Source organism: Dermacentor silvarum, unplaced genomic scaffold (genome assembly GCF_013339745.2).
Source record: "Dermacentor silvarum isolate Dsil-2018 unplaced genomic scaffold, BIME_Dsil_1.4 Seq245, whole genome shotgun sequence".
NCBI classification, from domain to species: domain Eukaryota; kingdom Metazoa; phylum Arthropoda; class Arachnida; order Ixodida; family Ixodidae; genus Dermacentor; species Dermacentor silvarum.
The window spans coordinates 4,570-31,462 of NW_023605921.1; the positions used below are offsets into that span (position 1 = coordinate 4,570).

Consider the following 26,893-nt stretch of genomic DNA (forward strand, 5'->3'; position numbering starts at 1 on the left):
ACGGTGCTCCCTATCAGTCATTTAGTCGTTTTGATTGTACTGATGGATACCTGGAGCAGGGATCTATTTTAAAAATGGTACTCGATAGTCACAATATTATGGAATTTTTTTGAAGTGAGGTTATTATCCGTCTCCTACATTTTCTGAAGAAACGGGTACATTCCAAGATGTGTGTTTGAGGCGAACTCAAGTGAATATTGTATATTTTCCCACCGCTGATTTCGACTTTGTGGTCATACTTGGTGGTGCTGGAAAAAATATATGAGAAATAAATCGCGCGATCAAAAAAAAAAAAACTGTCTTGTTTGTTTAGCTGCCCTTTCGGCACTAGCACATGATGCGATTTTCTCATTGTGGAAGAACAAATGCAGCTCGAGTTGACGATTCTAGTGTAGTCGCCGTAGAGTTGATGGGTTTCGGCTTGTTTAATGCCTTTCCTTTCAAAGACTTGTCTGGGTGTGTGCTCTCAAACAATGCAAATTAGAACTGATGGCGGCCACTTGGCAACCGCACTCTACCGACCACTTGTTTCTTGCTCCACATTTCTCCTCGGTTTACGAGGACCATAAAATGCCCTGCATTAGAATAATGTGAGCTCTTGTGCCAACGCATAACGAGCGGCACATACCGAGTTTCACATACCCAGCGACCCAAGTCAGTCCGACAGTTGCTTTCGAACCAGCAGCTGAGAGCGAATTGACCTTCGTGCTGTCTTTCGCTTCAACGCGAACTAAACGTCAAAAGCACAGCGCATACGAAGTACCGGCACTAGTTGCACTTTGTCGACATCGCAGATCGCTTTGAAGATGAGGCCCGCGCGGGCGCACACATTTTCTATGTCGCAGGTCGCTTTCAAGGTACGGCGCCCGCACGGCCGTGCCGTAAGCAGCCGCCGCCGAAGTAGAACGCTTCCTCCCTCCCCCTCACCCTCGCCTTCCTCCACCCCCGCCCATCCCGCGCGACAGCAGAAGCGCGCTTCCGCCCCGCCTTCCTCCCTCGCACGCGCGATGTTGAGCCGCAATCGGCAGCTGACCCTTGCAATCTCCCACTCGCACATACAGCGTTACCGTGTTTGGACTTTGTACGAAACCTCACAGTGACGACCACGACCACTGTAGAAATGCGCTTGGAGTGTTCACGTATCGCAATAAAGTTGCCGATGACACCATCGATTCAAACCCAGCACCCCATAATCAGTGGGCAAACGCTTTCGTTTGGCGCCGTCAAACCAGACAAAGCCTCCACTGTTACACAGGTTCTGCATTGGTGCAGTTACGCCGTCACTATAGTGTTATAGTTACAGTGAAGGGTTCCCTCATTATAGTCAGTTCCTTCCAACAAACGTAAATCAGCCGAATGCCTCGAGAAAAGCAGCTTCTGCGCTAAAATAAAAGAGCTACGAAACGAGTTCAATCACCCGTGCAACGTATACGTGCACTCTAACAGTGAATTTTCAATCTAATTTTAATTAAAATTAAACATAGTTGCAGCAACCGTTCTAGAAGGGTAGGTGAGCTCGTAAGAAAGATTTACCAAAAAGGAGGTCCTGTGGCTTATGGTGGGTGAAAGGTAAGGGGCAAACCCATCTTGAGGTAAGTTGACGGTGCTGTGCACCGTGAACGTTGTGCCATTGCAGCGTTATGAACATTGTGGCAGTCTATGGCAGCCATAGCTGCGCTAACGCATTTAATTGTTAAGTAATTAAAATAATAATAATATATCCCTTGTGGCCCATCACATATCATCACTCCCTGGTTTTTTTTCTCGCTCTCTTTCTCTCTCTCTCTCTCGCTCCTCCTACCGATTTCCACTTGAGAAAAAAGCGGCATGCAACTGAGGTTTATTATTGCGATAGCAATTATATGGACACTCAAAAGCAGATTTCTGCCGTCGGCGTCGCCGTCGCCGTGAGGTTCCGTATGACGTCAATGGAGATGAAATTGTCGCCGCGCGCCGAACGCTGTATGTGCGAGTGAAAGGGCGCGAGGGGCGCGCGCTTTCACGGGGAGTGAACGCACGGCGGAGAACAGACGCGCGTTCTGCTGCAGAAGTAGGCGTCTCTTTCCTCCTTTACAATCACCATATATGTAGAGCAAACGCGCCTCTTCCTCCATGGGGGAGGGGGGGGGAGGGAAGAGAGGCGACGTTTAGCTGCGGCACCAAGTGCCTATTTATATCAGAGGCTCCGGCAACAGTCACCAACGCCGCACGCATTTTGAGCGAACGCGGGCATAACGCCGACGGCGTCAACAACAGTTCTGCGTGTTGCCGGTGCTGCTGCATGTCCAAGTTTATACAGCTGATAAAGCTAATATCATTACTCCGTATAGCTCTCTACAAATTTGCTATCGGAATTGATGCTTCGCCTTTCAGGTGAAACTGCGACAACTTTTCATTCATTCATTCATTACCTCATTCATTCAATAAAGAAATTTGAAAAAATTCGCGAAATATATAAAATGTATAAGAAGTATATACAAAAAATATGCTAATAATGAAAAAACGCGTATTGTATTTGAAAAGTGTTTAGAGATTATCACCAGTCCTTCCAGGCGTGGTTTTCAAGTACGCCTGATACGAGCGTTAGGAGGAAGAGGAGTAATCTTATTGAAAGAGCTGGCTTTTGTCTTCTTAGCCCTAGATGAGGGGTTTCCTCATTCCAGAAAACCAGGGTCTTCAGCTGCTTGGCTTGCCCGGGTTACCGGCATAAGCAGGTCGTTGAGCACGCCTTCTTTCGTGGCTGCTTCATTGATCCCATGAGACAAGGCCAAATTGAAGACCATGGTGAAAGCGGGAAGGGCGAAGCATAGGCAGCCTTACTTTGTAGTGAGAAGGTGTCCGTGGGCAGAGAAATCAGCATCAACGTCAGAAATTTGACGAGTAAGCCAGCAAGTATTCGGCCGGAAAATTTTCACATAGAGAGGTCTAATATGGCTTTGTCCCATCTATGGTATTTCTCTAATATAGATGAATCTAACGGCTATTTTCTTTCTTTCATGCTACCAATATTCAAGACAAGGGATACTTCTAGAAGCGTCATTTCGACAACTCGGGGCTATCACTAACTTCGCAAGCCATGGTTTCCCTTCAGGCATCTTCGCTGTGATTCCGCCACAGGAAAGCTTTTCTCGCAATTAACAATTTTGTTATGGCCATGAAATGACTACATTAGAAAATTTATAAGATTATTGATATTTTATTTCACTTCGTCCCATTTATAAATTTATTTTTTTGTTCAGAAAACGCTCACCTATGGAAATTTTTATTTTAGATACAATATAAACAAAACATGTAAAACAGCCTAATTCCTGGCCAATGCCCCGTGGTGTGTTTGAGCCATTGTTTGGACACAAAAAGAAGATGCCCCGACAGAGCGGTTCGACCATTGAAGCAAGTAGAAGAAGAAGAAGACCACATTACGCTGCTCCGCACATTCCATCGCTGACGCTTTCTCGTTTAATTTTTCTGCTTGCGGCGCTTTCCTGACAAATAGGACCAAACCATGGTGACGTATGATGCATGACACCTTTCTTCCATTTTCCTATCCTTTCTCTGTGCAGATCATTGTGAGTTCAAGTTAGTTGCAAACCAGGCTGTCAGGGTACATGACTCCGTGAGTGTGAGTGAATCTGTGAGCATGAGTGTGCCCGACTGATCATTCATCAGATGTTTATACCTTCGTGCATCTTTGCTTCACCACCGAGCTGATTTTAAGTCAAAATGCTGCAGGCCTTATGTGCCACTAATTTGATGCCCCTGTTAATCGCAATGGCCGCACAGGAGATGGGAATAATTACTAGTTTATGCACTTCTCGTGATAAACTGGCCCGTGTCATGTCGCCAGACTATTATGCATGTGACTCGAAAAGAGAGCCATCAGGGCAGCTATAGACCGATGCAGTTATGCGGAGGATTGAAACAGGAATGTAATTTACGCCGTATGTGCAAACTTTGACACTGAATACAGGGCCACTGTCATATGTGCCCCACAATATTCTTGCCCCACAAGAGTAGTCGCGCTCCCCTATTCTGTCAAGCTTCTTTGAAGCAGTAGCTAGCGTTGCCAGAATTTATCGTAATAAACGCCGTAAGTATATAATGTAGATATTGCGTCGTGTATATAAAAAACTGTTTCATTTGACAATTTTCATTGTGTCTTGGCTTAGTAAATCATTATTACGGTTTTTTCTCAGAGACTCATCACTTATCGTGTTGGCGCTGCGGCCTGGCACGTAGGTCATTAAATTCACTCATGAGTCTGCTCATACAGACTCACTCACATTCACTGTTACTCATGCTCAATCCGACCCGTGAGTCTGAGTAAAAGTAAGCTAGGCTGAGTACAATTTTGGCGACTCTGTATCGTAGTGAACTCGGCCGAGTCGAACTTTGGTGAGTTTTAGTGAAGCGAGCGGAGTATGATTTTGGTGAGTCCGTGTCCTAGTGAGCCCTATACAAAAAACAACAAATATAATTTATGAGTGAGTCTAAGTGAGTTTATTTTGTTAACCAAAGATCTGCTATAGGCCAACTTTAGCGCCAAAAAAGCACGCGCAGCATCTCAATAGAGCATTTTAGCATGTCCTATGTTCGGGTAACCGCCGACTGACTGGGCGTTTCACCGGAGGGGCGGAGGCGTAAACTAAAGCGGCTTGCATGGTGCAGCCACATTGTGGCGCAAAGCTCAAGCAGACAAAAACAGGTAATCTTGCAGTAACCAAGTATATTCCACGTTGCTGCTGCTGTAAATTTTCGGCCTCGGCGTAATCATCTTGTTGCCGAAAATTTACACCCTCAGCAAAGTAAAATACACTTGGTTAATGCAATGCAATATTTGTGTTTTTCTGGTTTAACTCTGCGCCACCAGGTGGCTGCACCATGTAGGCCGCCAAGCTTACGCCTCAGCCCCAGCGGTTGAACGCCCAGTCCGCCTGCGTTTACCCGAATACCGGACAAGTAAAACTCTATGTTGTTGTTTATGCTGTTGCAGAAACGTCCGCTTACGTTCAGCATTAAAATGCGTAGCAATTCGGTCTTCGTAGTTTGCACTTCAGTACCATGCATTCCCGTGTGGTCAAGTGATGAGGTTTCAATTTACCGGAAAAACAGAAAATGCAAAGTCGACGGAATCGTTTGCACGTGTATTTGTGTGGGATGTTAGGTCTGTCTGTTGTCCCTTTAGGAAGTCTTAATCAATTGTAGGCGCACAAAACGTAAAGTTTTATTGAAGCCGAAGCCATCGATGAAGATTTTCAATGCAATCAGATAGCAAAATAGTTGTATACAGTTATTAGCTTAATTATAGAAATGATTTTCTTAAAGATGCATATTTGTTCCAGTGTCATATTTAGGACGCGCCTGTTGTGTTCATTGTGTTATTTTGTCGAAAATAGAGCCGTTAACTAGTACATCGGTTGCTGTAGTATATGAATGTATCAATTGACTTGTGTGTTTTGTCATGACCGAAGCTCGCGCTGCCACGGAAGCCAACCGTCATCCACCTCTCCCGCCGTCGGAGCCCCCTCCCGCTGCAGCAACATGGGGAGAAGGAGGAGAGAGCAAAATAGAGTTGTCCTTCCCTTGCCGCTCCACCCGGGAATGCAAACTTTCACACCGCCCAAACGTCTCGCGAAACAGCACGTGCGTCTCAAATACTATAATAGCTTGTATTCAGTGACAAGTGTCCCACGCAGCTCAGTTGCGCCAGATCACTAACTAGTTGCCTCAAAGCCTTGATGGCGGTGGTGAAATATGATTGCCACCTACCAGTAAAAATGCGTCGAAGAACAAGAAGAACGGCTACTCGCTTTATTATAGCGCCGGTGGTTGCGTGCCTAAATGACCAGCGCATGCACGAAAGTCATTGCCTTTCCAGTTGCATCCAGTGTGTTGTTGTTAAAGGGCTTGAACATCATGTTTCTAGATATCTATTTCAGAGAAAATATACATTAACTGTTCTGAATGGGGATAATCCAGGAGTTAAGGCATTACACGATGAGCAAGAGGTCTAGCCTTGCCGACGAGATCACAGGAGAGTGGACCAACAAGAGCGATCCTGGCTGGATCAGGCTGGCGCTGTTCGGCTTGTTCGGCTCGCTGCCAGTGATCTGCCTGCTGCATTCTCCTGGCGATATTCCTGCTGTCCAGTGAGATTTCACATGACGACACCAATGCGGTAAGTGCATCGGCTGGACTAAACATTATGTATAGCGCTGTTTTGTACGAAATTTTAGGAGCTAGTCCTCCGTGAGCGCAGACAATAATCACATCACTTTACGTAACGTTCATTGAATCAGTGGCGCTTACCCTCAGTGTTGCCACAGTTTTTTTAAACCTGTTGCTAATTTTACATAGAAATGTGAACTTTCCGCGCAATCATGCAGAAAATTCACAAATATTGTCGCTAAAACTTTCGAGTAAATTTTAGGTAACGCAGACGCTTTTGGAACACTGTAATATAGGGTAACCTGGCTCAAATAATTTACCACAACGTCTCACGTTCGTCTCAGGTTATTGTGAATGAGCAATAGACAGTATTTTTACCATCAGTGTGTAGCGGCCTTTTACTTCAATATTATTCTACGAAAGCAACGGACGACGACTGCTGACATTCCGCGTTTAAATGCAGCACGATTCAATAGAACACAAGCAGTGTGATGCTACGATCTTCTCAGGGCAATTGGTCTACATTATTTCTGGAATCTTTCTAGTTTTCAGTGCTCCCGAAAGCATAACAAAATTCTACAAGATGAACAAGGTCGCATATTATCCACGACGATGACAATTCCAAGAACTTTATGCAGGTTAAATGCTGCGCTCCTACCCCTTGGTCCACCTGAAGGATCTCCGCACTAATGATTTCAAGTGAAACTTCCAAACCCAGAGCATTAAAAGCTATCCTAATTGGATTTGTAAATGCGTTTCTAGAAATCACTGCCAATCAACTGAAGGAAACCGTGGCTTCATCATGGTCACAGAAACTACGCGACATACAGCCAATTTTGGCCGCTGATATGTACATTTGAATAACAAGGCGCACTTAGAAGACTATTTTGAAGCATATTTTCCAACATCGAGGTCCCGAAAATATCGCTAATTCTTCTCTCACGCCTGTCGCTAAATACAAATTTTTTCGCTAATCAGACATGAAAGTCGCTTTATCTAACGCCCAAAATCACTAATGTGGCAAAACTGCTTGCCCTCGAACTTCTGTAGCAAAGCATGCGGTCATACAAAAAGCAAGGAAGCAATAACTGAGTCAGCGTCGACAGGGCCAGTTTCGGCAGCCGCGGCCGCCCGAATCCTTCTTTGCGCACCAATCGGACCACCAACAACAAATTAAGTCATCATTCGAGACATTCTGCAAATGGCGCTGATCGCATTCCAGTTAGCCATCTCACCGTCATGTCGAAAGGTTGTGATGAGGGCCATGACAGCGGAGATGCTAATATAAGCTGTGATAAGCTATGCGGTTCTATAATACAAGACCCACGCCAAGAATAAGTAGGCTATTGAAGCACTAACGCAAAAAAATATGCATCTCTTACGCCCTGTGCGATACGGAGAGCGAAGCTCTCATGAGACAGCAAGGCGAAATAACACATGACGAAAAAGCGCGACTTTTCGGCTCGCCAGATTGCGCCAGTAGCAAAATATATACACTCTTTTCTTTTCATGTGTGTGTGGTATTTCGAGAGCTGGCACATCACACCCACAAGTGGGTGTGATGTGTTTCAATATTGAAGGACGGTGCCTTTCGGCGGAAGGAAATTAGGGCCCGGTGTAACGGCGAATGTCGCAATGTGCACGAGCAATTAGGGTACAATGGTGTGGAACCTATGCAACACCTTTGCTCGTGCAAAATATTCACTTCACTAGTTTCGTGGTGGAGTGGTTTTGACATAGAACTCTAAAACTAAAGGGTATGGATTCAACAACTTATCTAGACCAATTTTTTACGCCCGAATACAGGAGAACACGCTTCTAGTGAGGTTCCTGCTGTGTCATTTGACCGTCATACGATTCGTGAGATTGCAGGTTCGCAACACTTCGGATTAGTCGCAGCCGATAGCCACGCCTACAGGGCTGAACTAACGTCGCTTCCGCGTCACGTCCCGTGCAAGCTGCCTTTCCTCGGCACTTCTGTTTGCCGAAATGTAAGGCGCCTCGATACCTCGCTCTTTGTGCACTCTTGTGTGAAGTCCGGTGGCGCCGCCATACTGTGTCGCAAGAAGGCACTCGATGACAGACCACAGTAATTTAAATTCTGCGCTCACTGCCCACACAACATTTGTTATTTGTGCAGTTTGTACGCCTACGTACATGCGCTGCAATATATACATCTTACTTAAAAAATGGAATTGGAACGTTTACAGTGGAGCAACGACTTAAATAATTTTGAGACAAGCAGATAAAGAAGCTTTTTTGGCGCACGTTCGCTTATCGCAAGTGTGTTTAAAGAACAAACTTTAGGCATATGTTGTATACTTCAGGTTTTAGAGTTTTTTTTTTTTAAGTCTCCCGTGAGACTTCAAAAAGTCTCACGGAACCTATTCCATCCAGTGCATACTGACCATAAAATTATATCTAGGTAATGTACAGCCTCCCGCATTTTTAATTATAGCTGCGCGAGCGCCCATCATGCATCGTTTTAGCGCCTTAAAGCGGGGATAATCAGCGAGACCTGCAGAGGTACTCTCAGGTGCACTAAGCACTCTCCTGTGCAAGAGTCGTCTAATGGGATGTTCCCTTCAGGACGACGCACGACCATATTAGAGTGTTCTCGCGCGATATAGTTAAAAATGCGGGAGGCTGTACACTCAAAAATTGTTCAAGCTTAGCATGTGTGAGTGTCGACGATTTTTTGCACGCTGGTTCTAAGCGTGATGTGCTTTCACGCTGAAAAATCACGCTTCCTCAGCATGACTCGCGGGATGCGTAACGCTTAAGAAGTGTGAGTGAAGGCAATTTTTTGCACGTTTGTTTTAGGCGTGGTGCGCTTTCACGCTAAGCGTTCACGCTTGCCATCCGTAACTGGTGGCCTTCCTAATACTTAGTGAAGGTGAAAGAGAGGATATTTACTGACTTGATGCGGCATTCTGCTGCTCTGTAAGAGGTCTTTCTGACCGTCAGAAATCATTTAAAGGACACCTGAAAAAAGAAAATATTTGCTGTGCTGTATTTATGGACTTGGCGGCTGCTTGGATAGTATATATGCCCGCCATTGAATACTTATTTACAAAACCAACTTTCACATTTCATCTTGCACATGTACAAACTAGAACACTGCACTTCGACTGCGTAACATAAGCTTGCTAGCAGTACTATAAATACGGAATGTGGTTTATAGTACAGGTATAAGCAAAAAATAGGAGACAAGCTTTCATTATTTCACTGGCTAATCTCTCCATGTTGACCGTAACAGCACATATTGCGTGCTTACGCACAGCTCAAGAGTGGCAGTGCGTTATTGTCACGAGAGTCACAATTATCGTTCTATATTATTTCAGAGTTCTTTACTAAAGCGTGCCTCATAATCTGATCAAGGTTTCGCCAGTAAAAGCCAAAAATATAAATTTTTATATAAAGTCAGATGTAGAGCACCATGTACGACCAACTACTAAAAAACGTACTACTAGTAGTAGTAGTAATAGTACAAGTATATGATTATTATCACTATTATTATTATTATTATTTCATTCTTGCATACGTTGTGCATAATCAAAACATACATACCCAAGAAAAAAGGACCAAAGCAAAAGACGTTTCATAAGCCTGACAAAGGGTTCTGTAGCTGTGGTTCGCAACAAATACACATGTCTTACACAAAAAACATTTGACGAATCATAGAGCAACATGAGCGATAACCAAGTGATATTTCGCACTTATAAAAACACCTAATGACTGACACCTTTCGTAGATCTCTTAAGTAGGAGCAAGAAAAACAACAACCAAAACTCATGTTTTGCGCAATATTCTTTACTCATGATAAATTATTTGTATTTCCAAGAACAATTATTCAGCTTCATTTTTAAAAGTCTGTGGACTAATGTCAACATCTTAGCTATACTCCAATTGGATGACTAATCGTATTGCCTGGTATTGCGTCGTTTAGTTCCATTATTGGTCCTCGTTTTTGGCAATCGTAAATCTCTTCTTGTGGGATGGCGCTTGTGGGATGTGGAATTCCCTTTGCGCATGCACAGCTCATATTTATGTACCTCCTTTAGTAGTCTTAAACAAAATATTTAGTAGTTTTAAACAAAATATTTGGCGTGCCTTCAACATTTTATGTGTACAAAAGAGCGTTGATGTGCGCAAAGAATCGATACAACCATGTTATTTTTCATAACAACATTGTATTTTCTTTTGTCGCACAATGAACATGGTATAATTTTGTCAGAGATTATGTGGACACTGCAGGCGCACTGCTGCCACCACGTCGCCGTGAGGTTCTGTATAAAGTCGAAGGGCGATAAAATCATCGCCGCGCGCCGTATTCTCTATGTGCGAGTGAAAGCGTACGAGGGTGAGCCGGCGATCTCGGCTTAACCTCGCGCAAGCACGGCAGGCAAGCGGGAAGGCAGTGCGGTGTCTTGCGTCTCGTGCAACACATCCGGAGGGGGGGGGGGGCACCCTATTGCGGGCGGTCTGGACGGCCGCGTGCGCCCGCCGGGGACACAGTCCTCCGTGCGCTGTTTTCGCGGCTTAGTTCGCGTTGATGCGAGACGCAGCACGATGGTCAATTCGCTCGCGGCTGCTGCCGCACTTCCTCACTCCAGCGTTTTGCCAGCGACTTGCCCCGGTCATCGAGTGCGCGGTGTTCATGTTTGCTGGGCGCGCGTGACACCGTGCTTGTTACCTTTAGTTAGTATGCCTATGTTTACAAGTTTGTACAGCCGATAAAGCTACTATCCTTACTACGGAATTCAAAATCTTCGGTGACCACCGATAGATCCCGTTTTTGACAGGCATACATTTCTTTGAAATAAATCGCGACAGCCTGAAAATACCTGAGATGTAAGTACCAATACGTTGACTTGCCTGAATTCTGAAGAAACATGCCCATAACTTGAGGGCATTGACAAAACAAAGCTTAAATTATACGCTTCCGACAAACATGCCAACCAATAGAATTCAAAACCTATAGTGGTTTTATTGCGATATCCATCCTCCTCGTTACAACGGGCTGGTATAATCAGCGCAAGTAAATGCTAAGCCGGAACGTAAGAAAACACTCCTAAAAACGTTTACCTGACCTTTGTATGCCAAGTCCACACGATTGTTGGAAATGTCATTTAGGTTTAAGCAGCCTTTTCATCACCCTATATAAATGACTTAGACAGCAAACGCCTAGCGCTTCAGAAACATTCTTGAACACCGTTTTAAATGAAGACATACCTGTAAGACATTCTGGCTTACATGAATGACGTTCTTGACAACTTTTTCCTCCGTTCCCACTGGTGGGGAAATATAAAACATAGGTGGCGTGTTTCGGCTATAATGGTGCAAGAAAGGTGCCCAGCAAACGACCATGATGGAGTGCTTTTAGCTTTAAGGCTGACGCGCACCTTTCATTTCATTTCATGTCTCCGAAAACTCAACTTAGCATGGACGTCCGCGGCACCTTGGAAGGTACAAACACCATGCTGCACGGCAGCGTCGCACTGACTAACGCGCGCACTTGTACGACAGCTGCGACATCTGTGACACAATATGGCGGTCGTACGGCACTGGCCTTGTCAAAGGTTGTCACCACACTAAACGGTTGGAGGCGGCGCTTCCATGGAGGCACCCTATTGAGGTCGTATCGCTGCCATGCTTAACCGCCGACTGCAAGTCACCTCTGCTTCTTGTGTCGAGCACGTCTTGCGATATGATCCCTAGCGACGCCTTCTTTTACACCCTCTGACATTTTGCATGTATGCACCTTGTAAAGCAGGTTGAACAGAATAAATGCTATTGATTTGAGATACTGGAATGCGTCTGCGATCGGAGACGCATTCCTTTACAAAGCCAAGCTGAACCCTTACCAAAACTTCCCAGTGGTGACGGAAGTTGTCCAGAAGACAATCATGAAGACAGTCGTGACGGGAAGTTGGCTAAGACAACACGGGGCAATATAACCGCGCTAAAATAGAACTGGAACTTTGTTAGGCTTAACGCATATAATTCTTTACTGTACAGCTATTATAACCCATGATCCTAATGTCCCTCCAAATGTTTTATAGTTACATATTTTCTCTCCTTATACAGGGCTCTGCATTTTAACCTTAAACCACACAAAAAATCACGCGAACTGCTGCCCCGTTGTTGCTCAACATTTTCATACAGATCGCAATTGAGGGTCCAGATCGAGTAGTGTAACGGCTCCCACTCTTAATTGCTGTTCGTGAATAAAAAAGTACAAATTTGCCTTTCTTTCGGTCTCTCAGTGAGGGCATTGCAACACCTTGGGAATAAGGGTAAACAAAAATCGAAGAACCTGGTTGGAATGCAGTCGTCAAAGGGGACGAAGCGGCTATATAGCATGAACTTACCTTATACCGAGGTGCAGATACAAAGTCAATTTTGCAGTTTTTCTTTACAAGTAATTCCATGAAGTAACAATGCCAAGGATTATAATAAAGCATCCGTTCCACAAAATGCGATACTGTTGCCAAATTTGCGCAAGAGCAGAGCAGCTTTACGCGAAAAAAAATGTGTTATTTATTCATTTTAAGAAAACATTCGCGTTTGCGCATATGTTTTGCCCTTATACTCGTAAAAAAGATAGCTATTAGCTGTTCTGTGCTTGCTGACGCATGCATTAAAATAGCATATTATGCTCCGAAACATTCAATCCAACACTTTGCACTGTTAGTTGCCCGGTTGTTCCGGAAAAAAGTGGGAATTTAGCTTTGTCAGCGCCCCTATCAGTGAGAAACGTTTTACACATGCTAGCTGTGTAATGGGAGGGGGGGGGGGTGCTCTGCCTAGGTCGAAATGCGGACGCTAAATAATATATTTGGTACATGGCGTGCGATCAGCCACTGCAAAAACCAGAGCAAGTACCGAGTAAAAGGTACCACCAAATAATTTTTGTGGTTTCGCGGAGGGAACAACAGAACTTAATGTATTTGCTTCACCGCACCTGGGTCGAGCTTGACAACGTCGACCCACTAAATGCACGAGTATACAGTCACCTTTGACAATGAACTTGGCACATTTGTTCGGATATTTTCTCGCTAAAGTGGGCCTATTCTGAAGATAGTATAATATTAAAGTGGGCCGAGGTAGGAGACTTCAAAGCAGAGTGGACCGATCCTAAAGGCCTTCAGAACCGCAGCCACCTGGGTCCCTTCGTGGGGTTCTCCACATATTGCCGGCTTGTCGAGCAGGCACGTTATCGATAAGCTGCATAATGTTGTAGAGCAGATGAACAGTTGTATGGTTATCAAATTACCTATTCATGAAAGCGTCGCATCATATAGCACCAATGTGTACTTCGAATCTGCATCTGTTTTTCCCCTTTCTTTTGTCTCATTTAAACACTCTTGTCATTTAAACACAACCAAGAAACTCCTTCCGACGTTCACGCTGCTTAAGCCGAAAATAGCGTAACGTTAAATGAAGTTATTCTTAGTTTCAAACTATAACCTCCAATGGAACAGCCAAAATATGTCGATTGGTAATTGTTCCGTTCATAACTCAAGCCGCGAGAGGCTAAGCGTGCTCGGCAGTCACGTAATTATTGCCTGCTATATGTAACTGCCCGAAGACAGCTCTAAACGTAATTATTAAGCTAAGATTTTTTTTATAACTTGGTGCCACATCAGCTGGGCCGGTATTTTGTAGCGATGCCTATCCGATGCCTAATGCCTTTTCGCGCTTTTCGCGCTTGGTCAGTGGTCAGAGCGATGGTCCGATCACGTTGTCAGCAGGAATCAGCCGGCCTTGAGTGGTGCATGATAAGACTAGTATAGAATAAAGCATAAGGCATCGCTACAAAATACCGGCCCTGATGCTTAAAGGTGCCATTCCTTTCCCTCTATTCACCAGCCCAAGGAGGAAACAAGAGGCTCCCTGCATGTTGAAGAGGTTTCGTCGCCAATACGGCGCTCCACGTTTGTCCAAAGCAGTCAAACCCGACATCATCGACCCAAACCTAGCGCCCTCTCCCAGCAGCATTCGACGACCGCTGCTCTTCCGCCACCGGACGACGGCGTCAAAGACCCGGTGTGCACTGCCATCGACTGCCACTTCGGCGCGCAGTGGCTCCGATCAAAGCTGGACTCGAGCGTCGACCCGTGCCAAGATTTCTACCGCTACGTGTGTGGCACCTTCACACAATACAACGAGTTTGCTGACGTACGTAACCAGAACCTGCAGTGACTCTCTCATTTAGAGCAGCCTACAAAATGCAAGGAATGACTACCAAACCCAGGAATTTCTTCTCATCGTCCGTTCTTCTATTTCAGGCTGCGCGCACCATCTTGACGACTACCGTGTCACACGCCTACGATACCAAAGTCCCAGCCACTGGTCAGACATCGTGGCAGAAAGTAGCTGGACTGTTCCAGACGTGCATTTCAATGTCCGAGACGCGTCGCAGCGAGGTATGTACAAAACTATGAGCAAGACAAGGTAAATCTCTGAAAATTTTATTGTTTCCCAAGATTTTATTGTTTCCCAAGAAATGGTTATTGAAACCATTTTGCCTAGCTTAGGATTCTTGCTAAAAGCACTGACATCAAGTTTTATTCGTCACATTGAAATAATAATTGTGGTACTCATTAAGTAGACCTCCGAGTTGCTCAGAAAATATACATACCTATAGATTTTCCTTTACTGAGTACACCTATAAGCATGGACACTTTTCAAAATGCCTGAAGATCAAGCATCTACTTAATTCTGAAGATTAGTGATGCAAACCCTATAGCAAACTGAAGAACTTGTTTCGCTACTTCGAAATTGACGCATCCATCACGACAATGCTCCTGCACATTCCTCGCACTTGATTCAGACTTTTCTGGCGAAAAACCAGACTCCTGTAGTTCAACAGGCTCCTTACTCTCCTGATATGGCCTCCTGCGACTTCTGACTGTTTCCCAAAATCAAGAGGTCATTGAAAGGAGCGCGATTTCAGACAAGAGAGCACATTATGGCTGCAACGACAGCTGAGCTAAACTCCATTCCGAAAGAGGTCTTCTCGGAATGCTTCCAACAATGGCAGCACCGCTGGGAGAAATGTGTGCAGCCCCAAGGAGACTACTTTGAGGGTTATTAGGTTTCGAACGCTCCAGTTATGCCAGTTTTTTTTTTCTTCGGCCAAAGGTCGGATACTTTTCTAACAGACCTCTAGCCATTAAGGTATCATTTTTGGAGCTATTAGCTTCACAAAGGATACCTTAATGACTCTCTCGTAAAATCTATATTTGCCTAACAGTATATCGAAGCACTCAAAGTAGAACAATTCGCATTATGTTCATAAAACAAACCATGTGTAGAAAAAGCACCGCAATGCCAACGGGAAACTAAGTTTGGTGCAACTGTACTATGTTTCCGAAAATTTCTATCGATAAATGAGTTGTGTAAACTTTTGCCTGTAGGCACTTGCGTACCGGCATTTTTTGTCCTAATTTCGAAGAAACAGTGGTACGACCAAGGCGTTTATTGTCTATGCGCGTGATACAATCCCGTATGACATTTCCAGCGATACTTAGAAACTGATTAGACACAAAAAAATTGATTACCTCTGGACAGAGTAATTTCTTGAACGCATATCTATATACGCATACAGTAGCCGTGAATTGCTGCAGTGGACGGGCAGCAGTAAATCAAGAGGGACAGTTGCCATACCCAATGATTAAATGCGCAGAAGCCCAATGAGCATATCTACGGGAGTAAGGTTCACGTAGGACTCGCAGATTTCTGTGCCATCAACACACAGGAAGCAGTGGATGCTACACATTATCTCCCGGTGCACTGCCAGCGTCTACGCAGCAGAGAATACAATATGCGTTGGCCATCAAGCGTCTTCTTAGTTTGTAGTTGGAACTGTGCCGTAAAGGTGTGCTTTGGCTCATTACTGAGCTTGTGTAGGGAGAGGCGATCGCTTTCGTGTTTTGTGAACGGCTGAGGATACACGTGCGTGATCATCCGCTGAAGAATTCCAGGAGGAATGGCACGCATTGTTCAAAATGACAGGAAACACCGCCACTGCAGAGGAGAAAATCAGAAGAGAGATCACCAGAGCCCTGTCCAGCCACCTCCACGTCGCAAAGAACTACTACAGAAGGCGCCGAAGTCACCAGGCGAAAACATTTGGTGCAACGACAACAACGCTTCTGCAGGTAATGCAACGAGGACAAAGCGAGCGCACGGTCCAGAGACAAGTCGGCAAACTGTGGCTGCTAGCGGCATTCGGGCTAACAACGAGTCAAGCAACGAAGCCATGAACCAAGAAGTCTTGTTCGCATAATTCAACCCCCGATGTGCTTTCTTCTCGAGTGAAATATGGCTGAGAACAGCGTGAGAGGAAGTTTCCTTGCGAAGACTGACTGCCTGATGTCAGTAATTTCGACGGACTTGACAACCAATCGCGACAACCAATCGCTCAGGCCTGAGGAGGTATTGCAAATTTACAAATATGTATTTTCATTTACTATAGAACTGATGTTGGCTGTACAGGGAGTGATTATATGTTACTATCTCTGCGTACTCTACAAAAGATATTACCTTTAATGGCGGGTGTATGAACACATTGCAGACCGAAGACCTTGTGGCGTGGATGCTTTCCTTGAACCTGGACCTGAACAACGAGACAAAGTTGAGGTCTGTCGACACAGTGGACATGATAATTCGCTGCAGCCTAGACTTGGGAGTCCAAGTCATCTTTTCCATCACCTTCCATGCCACATGGTTTCTCAATAATAGGAGAGTGATGCAGGTAAGCCTAATTTTCCACTATGCTGTCACTCCGCTTTCTATGCAGAAGCTAGTCCACGGTCTCTATAATCACGAACAATCACTAGAACCAACTAATATGAAACCACCCGGTAGCCATTTAAGTCTCACTTACGTTTTCCTTGTCCCACCCCCCAATTCTGCATTTCGATTAAGAAAACAGTTACGTATGCTTTCCAGGCTTCATTGTGTGTTCGCTCAATTTTCTTCTTTAACGGATTGTAAGAGCTTCAGCGATGCCGGCACAAGAAATCAAATGATGCTATGCTTCGACGTTCGTGATGTTTAATTATGGCCGTGGTTCTGCGCGTGACCATACGTCAACAATAATGAGCGTGCGTGTTTGCTGCGAAAGCGCAGAACTCGTTATTTCTAAATATAGCAGGGGCCATATATCTTAAAACAATTGCATTCTTATTTTATCCGAATCTCGAGACGTCAGGTGTACGTAACCGCCGACGCTATCATCAGGCAGTGACCCCCAGCGTTGTTTTATCAATTCAACGAAACACTTTCCTTGTCTATAAGGGGTCCCTTTTGCTCACTTTGAAAGCAAATAGTCTTGCCTACTTGGCAGGGTTTTCGTTATGTTATCGGTTAACAAGAGGTGAAGAACACGCATAAACGGAGAGGATTTTGTTGGGTCCGAGCTGGCACAGTGAAAGTAGATAACCGGATAATGAGGGCGGTGCTGGCATCTACGGTTGGCAACCTTTGCTTTGCTTAGGCGGCGGTGGCTGGTCAAAAATGGCGGTGGCGTGCAAGAGAACGGGAAAAATTACACTAAAATGTGTTCTCAGCGAGGAAAAGCTGGCACAGTGAAATTGTATACGTGCCGAAATGACTCTACAACGTTATACTTTCACACCAAAAGTCTGCTGTACACAGAGAAATACATTCTGCCTAGCAGCTCCGAGAAGCCAGAGCGATTGGTGGGTAGCCATCATTTAGTCATTTCGGAGTGGGGCAGTCTCCGGCTATTAAAAAAACAAATGTGTTTTATTCGGCCTAATATCGCAACTTTACTGGATATTTAGTGCAGGTGAGTTTTCGTCGTTTTTGTGACATCGCGTGACAGACTAGCCGAATGGGCACAGCCAGAAAAAGTGTTGACCTATAGTGGAGGTTGATGGCGAAAAAGACGCAGAACTTGAAAACTTTTGTGTATTTATTTTGTAAGGCCTAATCACGGCACCATCCGTGTGTACACGTCATACTAGTTGGAGGAGTTCTTGTGGTATTCGTGACGTCGCATTACAGCTAGGCGACGTGAAGGTAGCCCGAAAACTTTTGAACCAGTCGTGATGGTCTAGTGGTAGCAATTGATTATACACAGATTAAAATACATTTATATTATAGCGCGCCAACTGTGCACCAATGTTTCATCCACGGCAGCGCATGGCCGCCAAATACATAGCTACGCCGTCTAAGAGCGCAGCGCGCCTACTGTGACTTACGTTACTGAACACACGAGTATTTTCTCTTCAACCACATTAGAAGTAATCAGCAAGCCATGCAAATTTGTCAGCCATCTGTATCTCAAGATGATCGCCTCGTGTGTTTTTGGCTCAAAATTCGCACCCCTTAAAGCGCAGAAACTGTTACTGAAGGATTTGCTAAGAAATTTATATATATATATATATATATATATATATATATATATATATATGAGTTCGGTATTTCTTTGCGTTCGCATGATTGTTCAAATGTAATCGGTCCCCTTGTCACGTCGCTATTACATTCGTAGTCTTGATGCGCTCAATATCAGGCTTAGGCTTCGTGCGGCAGCAGCCTTAGGAACTTCCCCTGCAGTGCCAGGTTAAAAGAGTGTTCGCATTTCTGAGTTTTCGTTCCTGACCAAAAATAATTTTCTTGCACATGGAACCACAGAACTAACCAAAAAACTGGCAAGCCTCCGAGCGTGCAATATAATTTACCGAAATAAGTTTTTGGCGGACCTGTTTCAGTTTCTCAAGGTGGCAGACGCTTCACGTAGTACGCAACATCCATGTAAATCAGAGTATTCAATAAATACGTCAGTATTGGGGAGTAATGAGAGGTGGTGTCCAAGAAGTAAAGAGGAACCATATTCGATAAGTTGATGTAAAACTGTTCTCTATTATAGCCGAACATTTCCGTAGACTCTGCTCATACACCGAGGAAAATAAAAACAATAGAAAATACTGAAGCATTAGGCGACACGTGTCATGAAAAAAGAAGGCGAAAACAAAAGAAAGTGATTTAATGCTTCAAGGCAGGCTTGAAATTTCAAGACAGAAGGTAGTCCGTCAGACGTTTAAAGAAACCTAACGATGATGTTGACGAAAGCCAGTGTGTGACTATAACGAGATTGCAATGACTCCCTCCACGGCTACGGAAGGACGACAACATAGCGCACTTTATGACAGTGGCTATTTAAACAGTGGACCAGTAGATGTAGTCGAAGAACTCAGCACACCGACAGAATGCGCCGCAAGGATGTGAAATACCAAAAGGTCTATAGATCACGAAATGGCAATTGTGTGCGTTTTCAGCAGCTATAAAAGACTTATCTTCGCACCTAACCATTGCAACAAATTGAACCAAGCTTGTTATCAAGTAAACGGTTTCTAGAGACTTCAATACACGGACAGACATAGAAATATTGCAGTTTCCGTGCTGCTACAGGATTCCACATGGTAGGGATAGAAACATCGGTTATAATATTTGACGATGCTACGACGGCTTTCTTCCCCGCATAAACACTGTTACAACATTTCATCAAGTTGAAAGATACATTTCCGATGCTAATAAAGATGATGAAAAATTACATCTAAACCAGCGACCTAATACTAGAAGCCAACTCACCAGAAGATGGCGAGGCGCTTTACGAAATGGAAACTACATTTTTGGCGGCGTTTCTCTTATTCATAAAAGTCATGGTGGATTAATCTTAGCTACAGTGAATGGTAAGCGTGCAGCTGATCGAACCATATAAAGGTGCATGGCCTTTCATGCACGGAAGACACACAGTACCTCCCATTATTTGGCATTCCACACATCGATATGAAAGCTGATATTACGAAGAGAGAAATTTCTCTCTAGTCTAGGACTGGACGCAAGGTTTACCTCCTTCAGAGAATATTGACAGATAATGAAGGACGTCCTATTGTGCTCTCATAGTCGAGCACTTGTACAGAACTGCTGGCATGCCATATTCATCAACTCACGTTGCATAAAAATGTGGCAGTCACATTAATGCAGGTTTCAACCAAGTATAGGATAAGGTAATCAATAGAGCTGCTGAAGAAGACCGTTTATGGCTATATAAACGGGTGGAAACGATTCGCCGGAGGCCTTCCTTTTTCAGTCCCTGCTGACTGGGTCAACTAGCGACACCCATTCTAAGTAATCAATGCGGAGTAAAAGGTACTACGAAACATTGTGTCGCTATATTTGTATGTGTCATGACATCAGCAGCACATGCCCAATTTGTGAACGAGACGAAACAATTATTCTTGTAGGCACTCGTAACATTTACAGCATGCCGAGGCTTAAGGTAGAACATTCACCAGGGCGTTCAAAAAGGCCTTCAATGGCACCACTTGTATGCCGAAGGAACTGCAAGTCTCGCACACGGCAATCCAATTACATCAGAAAAAGAAATGCAAGTACGTCGTTCGACCAGCCTACAACTTCGTGGGGAGGCCTCTGCCGAAGAATAATACGAAGCACAAAATTTGTTATCAGGGTTGGTAATAGGAAGTGTACTGCTGCAAGGACACAAAGGCACAGTGTGGCAACTGATATGGATGCCGTGCTTAGAAACAGTCCATTGATCCATGTGCACAACGAGGTGGACGAGGCCTTGCGCCCGAATGTACTGGAAGCACAAAGTTAATCACGGTAGAGGAGATGCGAATGAAATCAGCATAGGAAAATGGGAAGCAATAATCAGAAAGGATTCACAGAAAGACGGAATAAATAATACTAGACGAAGAAGAATGCAGCAAATTAGAGCAAACAATCAATAAAAGTCGACAAACCCAGGAGATATCATTTTAAACTGTGGAAGCACGCCTAGATCCATCTGGAATCTGGCATGAAAACCCAAGTTTGTGCCATATTACACAAAAAGGCGCGTTCCCGTGTTCTGAAACCAAAGTGAAGAATGCTAGGAGACCTGCCTACTATGTTTGAATTCTTCAAATTTCTTTTGCCGAGAACGAAAACCTTCGCTTTATAGATAACGGCGATGCGCACAATTATGTTGACTTTATACTATGCAACGTGTAAACTTGTGGAATGTTTATGTGTATCAGTTACAAATGTGACAATTTTATTCTCGTTCAAAGTTGCATCGTTCTCAAGCTACGCCGAAATGCAAGCTCCCAATCCGGCGGCTGCACAGTGTGAGACGTATACGCAGTGATGTCACAAGCACGGAAACGGAGACGATGTCGCATGCTTGTTGAGTGAATGAAACGCAAGAGTAGTTGTTAGGTTGTGACATGTGTATGTACACAAAGGTATGACAAGCATGAAGCCACAATTAGCAATTCTGCTCCTCTTGTGCCGCGGCGGAACATGCCCATTCCAGAGAATTGGTCAAGAACGAGCACGCAGAGAGTGTCGCACATTGAGCGGCTCAATCAATGAAAATGAAGGCAAATCAAAGACGGCGGTATACCGGGTGTTCCTGCGAAGACTTTAGGAAATGTTCAAAAATTGCCTTGGGCAGATAGGCCCATTCCAGCCCATTAGTTAAGTCTACTCGAAGTGGCGGACATTACTTGCTTGAGAAATCGAAATGCATCATCATTAATTAACAAAAATGCCCTAATAAAGTTTTAAACTAATTTTCTTACAGCACATGTTTTAATTTACAGATAGTAGCCAGTGAAAATCCAAGGCATATCCAAATGAAAAGAATTGTGTGGACGACACCATTTCCGAGATGTGTGTCAAGAAACCTGCGATAAAAATGTACGGTCGTTCCACTAACTTTTTGGAACAAAACGCCGTTGTATGAAGTGAAGTATAAACATAACTGGACTGCCATTATATTTCTTCGACAATTTGGGGAATTATTATCTCGCGACTGGCGTCATCCTGACAATTTGTTTCAAGTGGATGCGACTTGCGAACTCCCCAGCTGGAATTTGAAATTGCAATATGTGCCGTAAGGCACGTGATATGTTAAAATCTAAATAAGTAATTTTAAAATTATTATGCATTTCGATTTCTCGTGCAAGTAACGTACGCCTCATCGAGTTGACCAGCTAATGTCCTAGAATTTGACTAATCTGCCACAGGTGATTTTTAAAAATTTACTAAGGACTTGGCAGAAAATCCTTTATATAATTCATCATTCCATTACCGGATGGGTGTGCCTGTGCGTTCACATGTGTCCAGCTCTTATGTATGACATTATTCTGTTGTTATGCAGAACAGTCGTGTGTATGCAAGTATACAAGGGTTATACAAACTTCGCAGGTAATTTCATATAACCTTTGCATATATATCCACAAATAGATCCGCCGAGATAGTGACCTATCCTACAGCGAGGCAGGCACGCGAAAGTCGGGAAAGTATGCAAACTCACCTTCGCTTTAAATGAGCCTGTATTTTGTTTTGTAACAAATTTAGCTTTCTCTCACCCATGCTCTAAGATTGTGAGTTTTCTTTTCGCAATGATGTTAAAAAACCCCTAGCTTCTTATCCAATCCCCCGTAGTGTGGATGAGTCATTTATTGGAAACAAGAACAAGAACGCTGTGATTTTGTCTTATTTCTGCGGCTTCCACATGCTCTAATGGTGTGAGTGTTCATGTTGTGCTGATACCATTTTTCATCTTGCTGGTCTTCGTGGCCCGTTTCCAGTCAAGTCTTCCTAATAAGGGAATCCGGCATTGTGGCACGTAAACACTAAAAGTTCTAGCTGCAGCACTAGTATGCTCTATTATGCTTAGAACTCCTTCTTATGAGTATGTTCCCCCGTCTACATAAGTGCGGTGCTTACTGCCTTATAAATTGGGTGAATTTTTTGGCAAAGATGTTTTTCTGGCACAAGGGCTACATGCCAGTGTACCATTTACTTATGAATATTCTGTCAGGGAGCGCTATTCAAATTCTCTGACTTTTGTGGAACCATGATCCCGTTGCGCAGAAACCTTCGACCGTATTCACACACGAAAAAATTCGCAGCCAAATAACTGTCCATAAAAGCTTGTGCCAGCCACTCATGATGCCGGACATAAAAGTAATGAAGGCGGCCGGCCAAAGGTGAAGTGTGCTTACGAACAAAACACTTGCGAATTGATTAAGCGAAGCATGCTTAGAACTAAATACCGATTAATTTACTGCTTGTTAGATGCTTTTTGTGCTTTTTTTAATGGAGCAGTTAAACATCGTTTCCGGCATATATAACTATATTGCCTCAATATAAAGCTGATGTCAAGAAAAGATGAATGCTTGCAGATATACCACTATGCACGGGTGAAATATACATTTAAGCGTTAAAAAATGGAGTCCTTTGTGCTTTTACAGCGAAGCTGTTAGCCTCTAGTTGGTCGGGATGTTTCTCGGCGTGGTTCTTGTGGAAAAAAACACCTTCATCGATTACACGAACACCTTCGGCGATTGAAGCGAAAAGTGAATGCAGTCTTATAACCACTCATCCAACATACAGCACAACATTCGTTTCAATAAACAAGAACAAAAGAAGCATCCAAACCACATCATTGATGATAAGGCGCTACTGATAACAATGCGAAGCACTTAGCGGCGACGGCAGCTTGCGAAGTGGGGAATGACGTTACTAGCCTGTCATATATGAAAGAAACGGCCTAGTAACTGATTTCATTATTGTTGCAGCGCCGTTATGGGTAGGCAACGCATAATTAAGACTCCCGAGGGGCAGCGTGAATACGAGTAGAGGCAAAGGGAAAAGAAAAGACAATACGACTGGCGGCTGTATGCTGCCGCTGGGAAGTATTTCCGTGCCATTCAAGCAGAAGTGAAGTCCGCACGTCCACATTCTCCTGTGGCTGAATAATGCGCCGGAGGAGGAGTTCAGCAATAAAGCATTGCATGCCCATCTCAGCAATAGTAGTGGTGGTTTTCAACAGCTTCGCCGGACATCCAATTTTCCAGTGGCGGGATGGCGAGTCATCTTTTTTTTCCTTTCCAAATATGAAAGGGCTGACTCTGCCCTATTGCCAAATATGCAGTAATCGAATTATGATGAAATATTACAACCTTTGACACAAGAAGCACATTGCACATCATCATCATCAGCCTGTATTTATGTCCACTGCAAGACGAAGGCCTCTCCATGCGATCTCCAATTACCCCTGTCTTGCGCTAGCTGATTCCAACTTGCGCCTGCAAATTGCCTAACTTCATCACCCCACCCGTAACTCTAATGGTCCACCGGTTATCCATCCTACGCATTACATGGCCAGCCCAGCTCCATTTTTTCCTCCTAATGTAAACTAGAATATCGGTTATCCCTGTTTGCTCTCTGATCCACACCCCTCTCTTCCTGTCTCTTAACGTTAGTCCTAAGATTTATCGTTCCATTGCTCTTTGTGCGGTCCTTAACTTGTTGTCGAGCTTCTTTGTTAACCTCCAAGTTTCTGCCCCATATGTTAGCACTGGTAGAATGCAATGATGGTACACCTTTCCTTTCAACACCAGTGGTAAGCTCCCAGTCAGGATTTGGTAATGCGTGCCGTGCGCACTCAAACCCAATTTTATTCTTCTGTAAATTTCTTTCTCGTGATCACAGTGCCCTGTGAGTAACTGACCTAGATAAACGTACTCCTTTACAGATTCTAGAGGTTAACTGGCGATCCTGAATTCTTGTTCCCTTGGCAGGGTATTGAACATTATCTTTGTCTTCTGCATATTATGTATTATGCATAATTTTTTTACCCCTTATGCATAATTTTATACCCCTGAAGTCAGGGGTCTTTAAGGAAAATAAACTGAACTGAACTGAATTAATCTTCAACCCCTGTCTTACACTTTCTTGGTTCAGGTCCTGAACCATCTTTTGCAATTTGTCCCCATTGTTGCTAAATAGGACAATGTCACCTGCAAACCGAAGGTTACTGAGATATTCGCCGTTACTCCTCACTCCTAAGCCTTCCCAGTCTAATAGCTTGAATACTTCTAAGCACGCAGTGAATAGCATTGGGGCTCTATTCTGAAACGTTACACTTCGGCGATATTTCGCCTGGGCGAAAGTCGAGTTCGATAAGTCAACCGGCTGCTTACCCGTGACGTCAGCATGCACTACCAACACGCACACTCGAACGCTTCGCAAAACACACGAGAGGGCGCACCGTGCGAGTGCTGAACGGCTCGGGTGTGTTGTTTTCCAATGTATCGGCCGCAGTATGACACAGGCGTGTCCGTTTATTCAATACATGTCGGGAGCACGCACTGACACTGTGACGTCAAAATGACGTACACCGGAACTACTAGGTGGCGCGACATCTTCTTTTCCGGTTTTTCTCAGCCAGCCAATCAGCGCGCGCCTGAAAGCGAAAAAAAAGAGAAATTTCGCCCAAAGGGAACGTTTCAGAATACCGCCCTTGGATAGATTGTGTCTCCTTGCTTAACCCCTTTCTTGATAAAGTAACTTTCAACTTTTCTTGTGGAGAACCAAAGTAGCTGTGCAATCCTTCCAGTTATTTGCGAAGATATACACGTATGCCTCCTGTACTCCTTGATTATTTAATCAAGGAGTACAGGAGGCATATGTGTATGGTGACTCCTTGATTATTTAATCAAGGAGTCACCACGACGATGACTCAGCAAAAATGAAAATGACTCAACGAGATAAGATTGCCGCTCAAAACCCACTGAAATGGGTTCTGACGTGGGTATTAAGGGAAGGAAACGCTAAAAGATGATGGTAGAAGTCATAGTCATGAGCATGCGTCAGCAAAAATGACAATGACTCGGCACAAAAATTACTACACAAAAACCACTGAAATAGGTTCTGACGTGGGTACAAAGGAAAGGAAACACTAAAGGATGATGGTAGAAGTCAGTCACGAGCATGCCTAAGCAAAAATGACAATGACTCAGCGAAAAGAGATTAGCACTGAAAAGCCACTGAAATGGGCTCGTACATAAATGATAGCTCATGACATGAGTGCCATGAAATGCGTGTCATGTAGGGGCGCTATAAAGTAAAGATATTCCAAACTGTTTTTATTCCAATCTCCTGATGTCAAATTTACGTAACCAAGGGCGGTCACCCGCAGCGTTGTCTGACCAACCCAATCAAACACTCTCCACGTTTATAGGAGTGCACCTTTGTTGGGTTTCAAAACGAATAACAATGCCTGCGCTGAGAGGTGTTTCTTACCTAATTGGCTCACAAGAGGCGAGGAGCACGCTCGAGTGGAGAGGGTTTCAATGGGGCTGAGCCAACACAGTGAAAATAGATAACCGCATGAAGATGTGGTGCCGGCTTCTCCGATTGGTCCGCTTCGCATTACTTAGCTTGAGGTGGCTTGTCGAAAATCACGGCCGCGTGCAACGGAAGGATAAGAATACCACTAAAACGGATCCTCAGTAAGGAAGAGTTGGCAGAGCGATGTCGTATACGTGCCAAAAGGGCTCGATAACGTTTTTCTGCCACGCAAAAAGGTTTATTTATCATGCGCAAATAAATACATGCTCACCGGAAGGTGCGAGTAGTTAGGGCCTGAGCGATCGGTGGGCAGCTATCTTCTATTCCTTTCGGAACGGGGGAGTCTCTCGCTATTCCGAAATTTTTCGACTTTTGTTCGGCATATTAATGCATTTTTTTCGCATACACGCGACTTTGATGCGGTAAGTATTCGCGGTTTTGTGAGGTCGCGTGACAGACAGTCGAAGTGGGCGCAGCCCGAAAACATTAGACCAATAGCAGAGGGCTAATGGCGAAAAGGCGTCGAATCCGGCAT

General features: G+C 44.3%; 1 protein-coding gene across 1 annotated transcript in view; it reads left to right on the forward strand.

Annotated features, from left to right (window-relative positions):
- Positions 1–5,994: 5,994 nt before the first annotated feature.
- LOC119434801 (endothelin-converting enzyme-like 1) overlaps positions 5,995–26,893 on the forward strand; it is a gene marked incomplete at its 3' end in the record, with an annotated part of 28,692 nt that continues 7,793 nt past the window's right edge. Inside the window, exons 1-5 of the mRNA XM_037701860.1 lie at positions 5,995–6,146; positions 11,942–12,086; positions 14,041–14,349; positions 14,460–14,597; positions 16,751–16,930. Coding sequence (XP_037557788.1) covers positions 5,995–6,146; positions 11,942–12,086; positions 14,041–14,349; positions 14,460–14,597; positions 16,751–16,930 — 924 coding nt within the window. The remainder of the gene's footprint in view (positions 6,147–11,941; positions 12,087–14,040; positions 14,350–14,459; positions 14,598–16,750; positions 16,931–26,893) is intronic.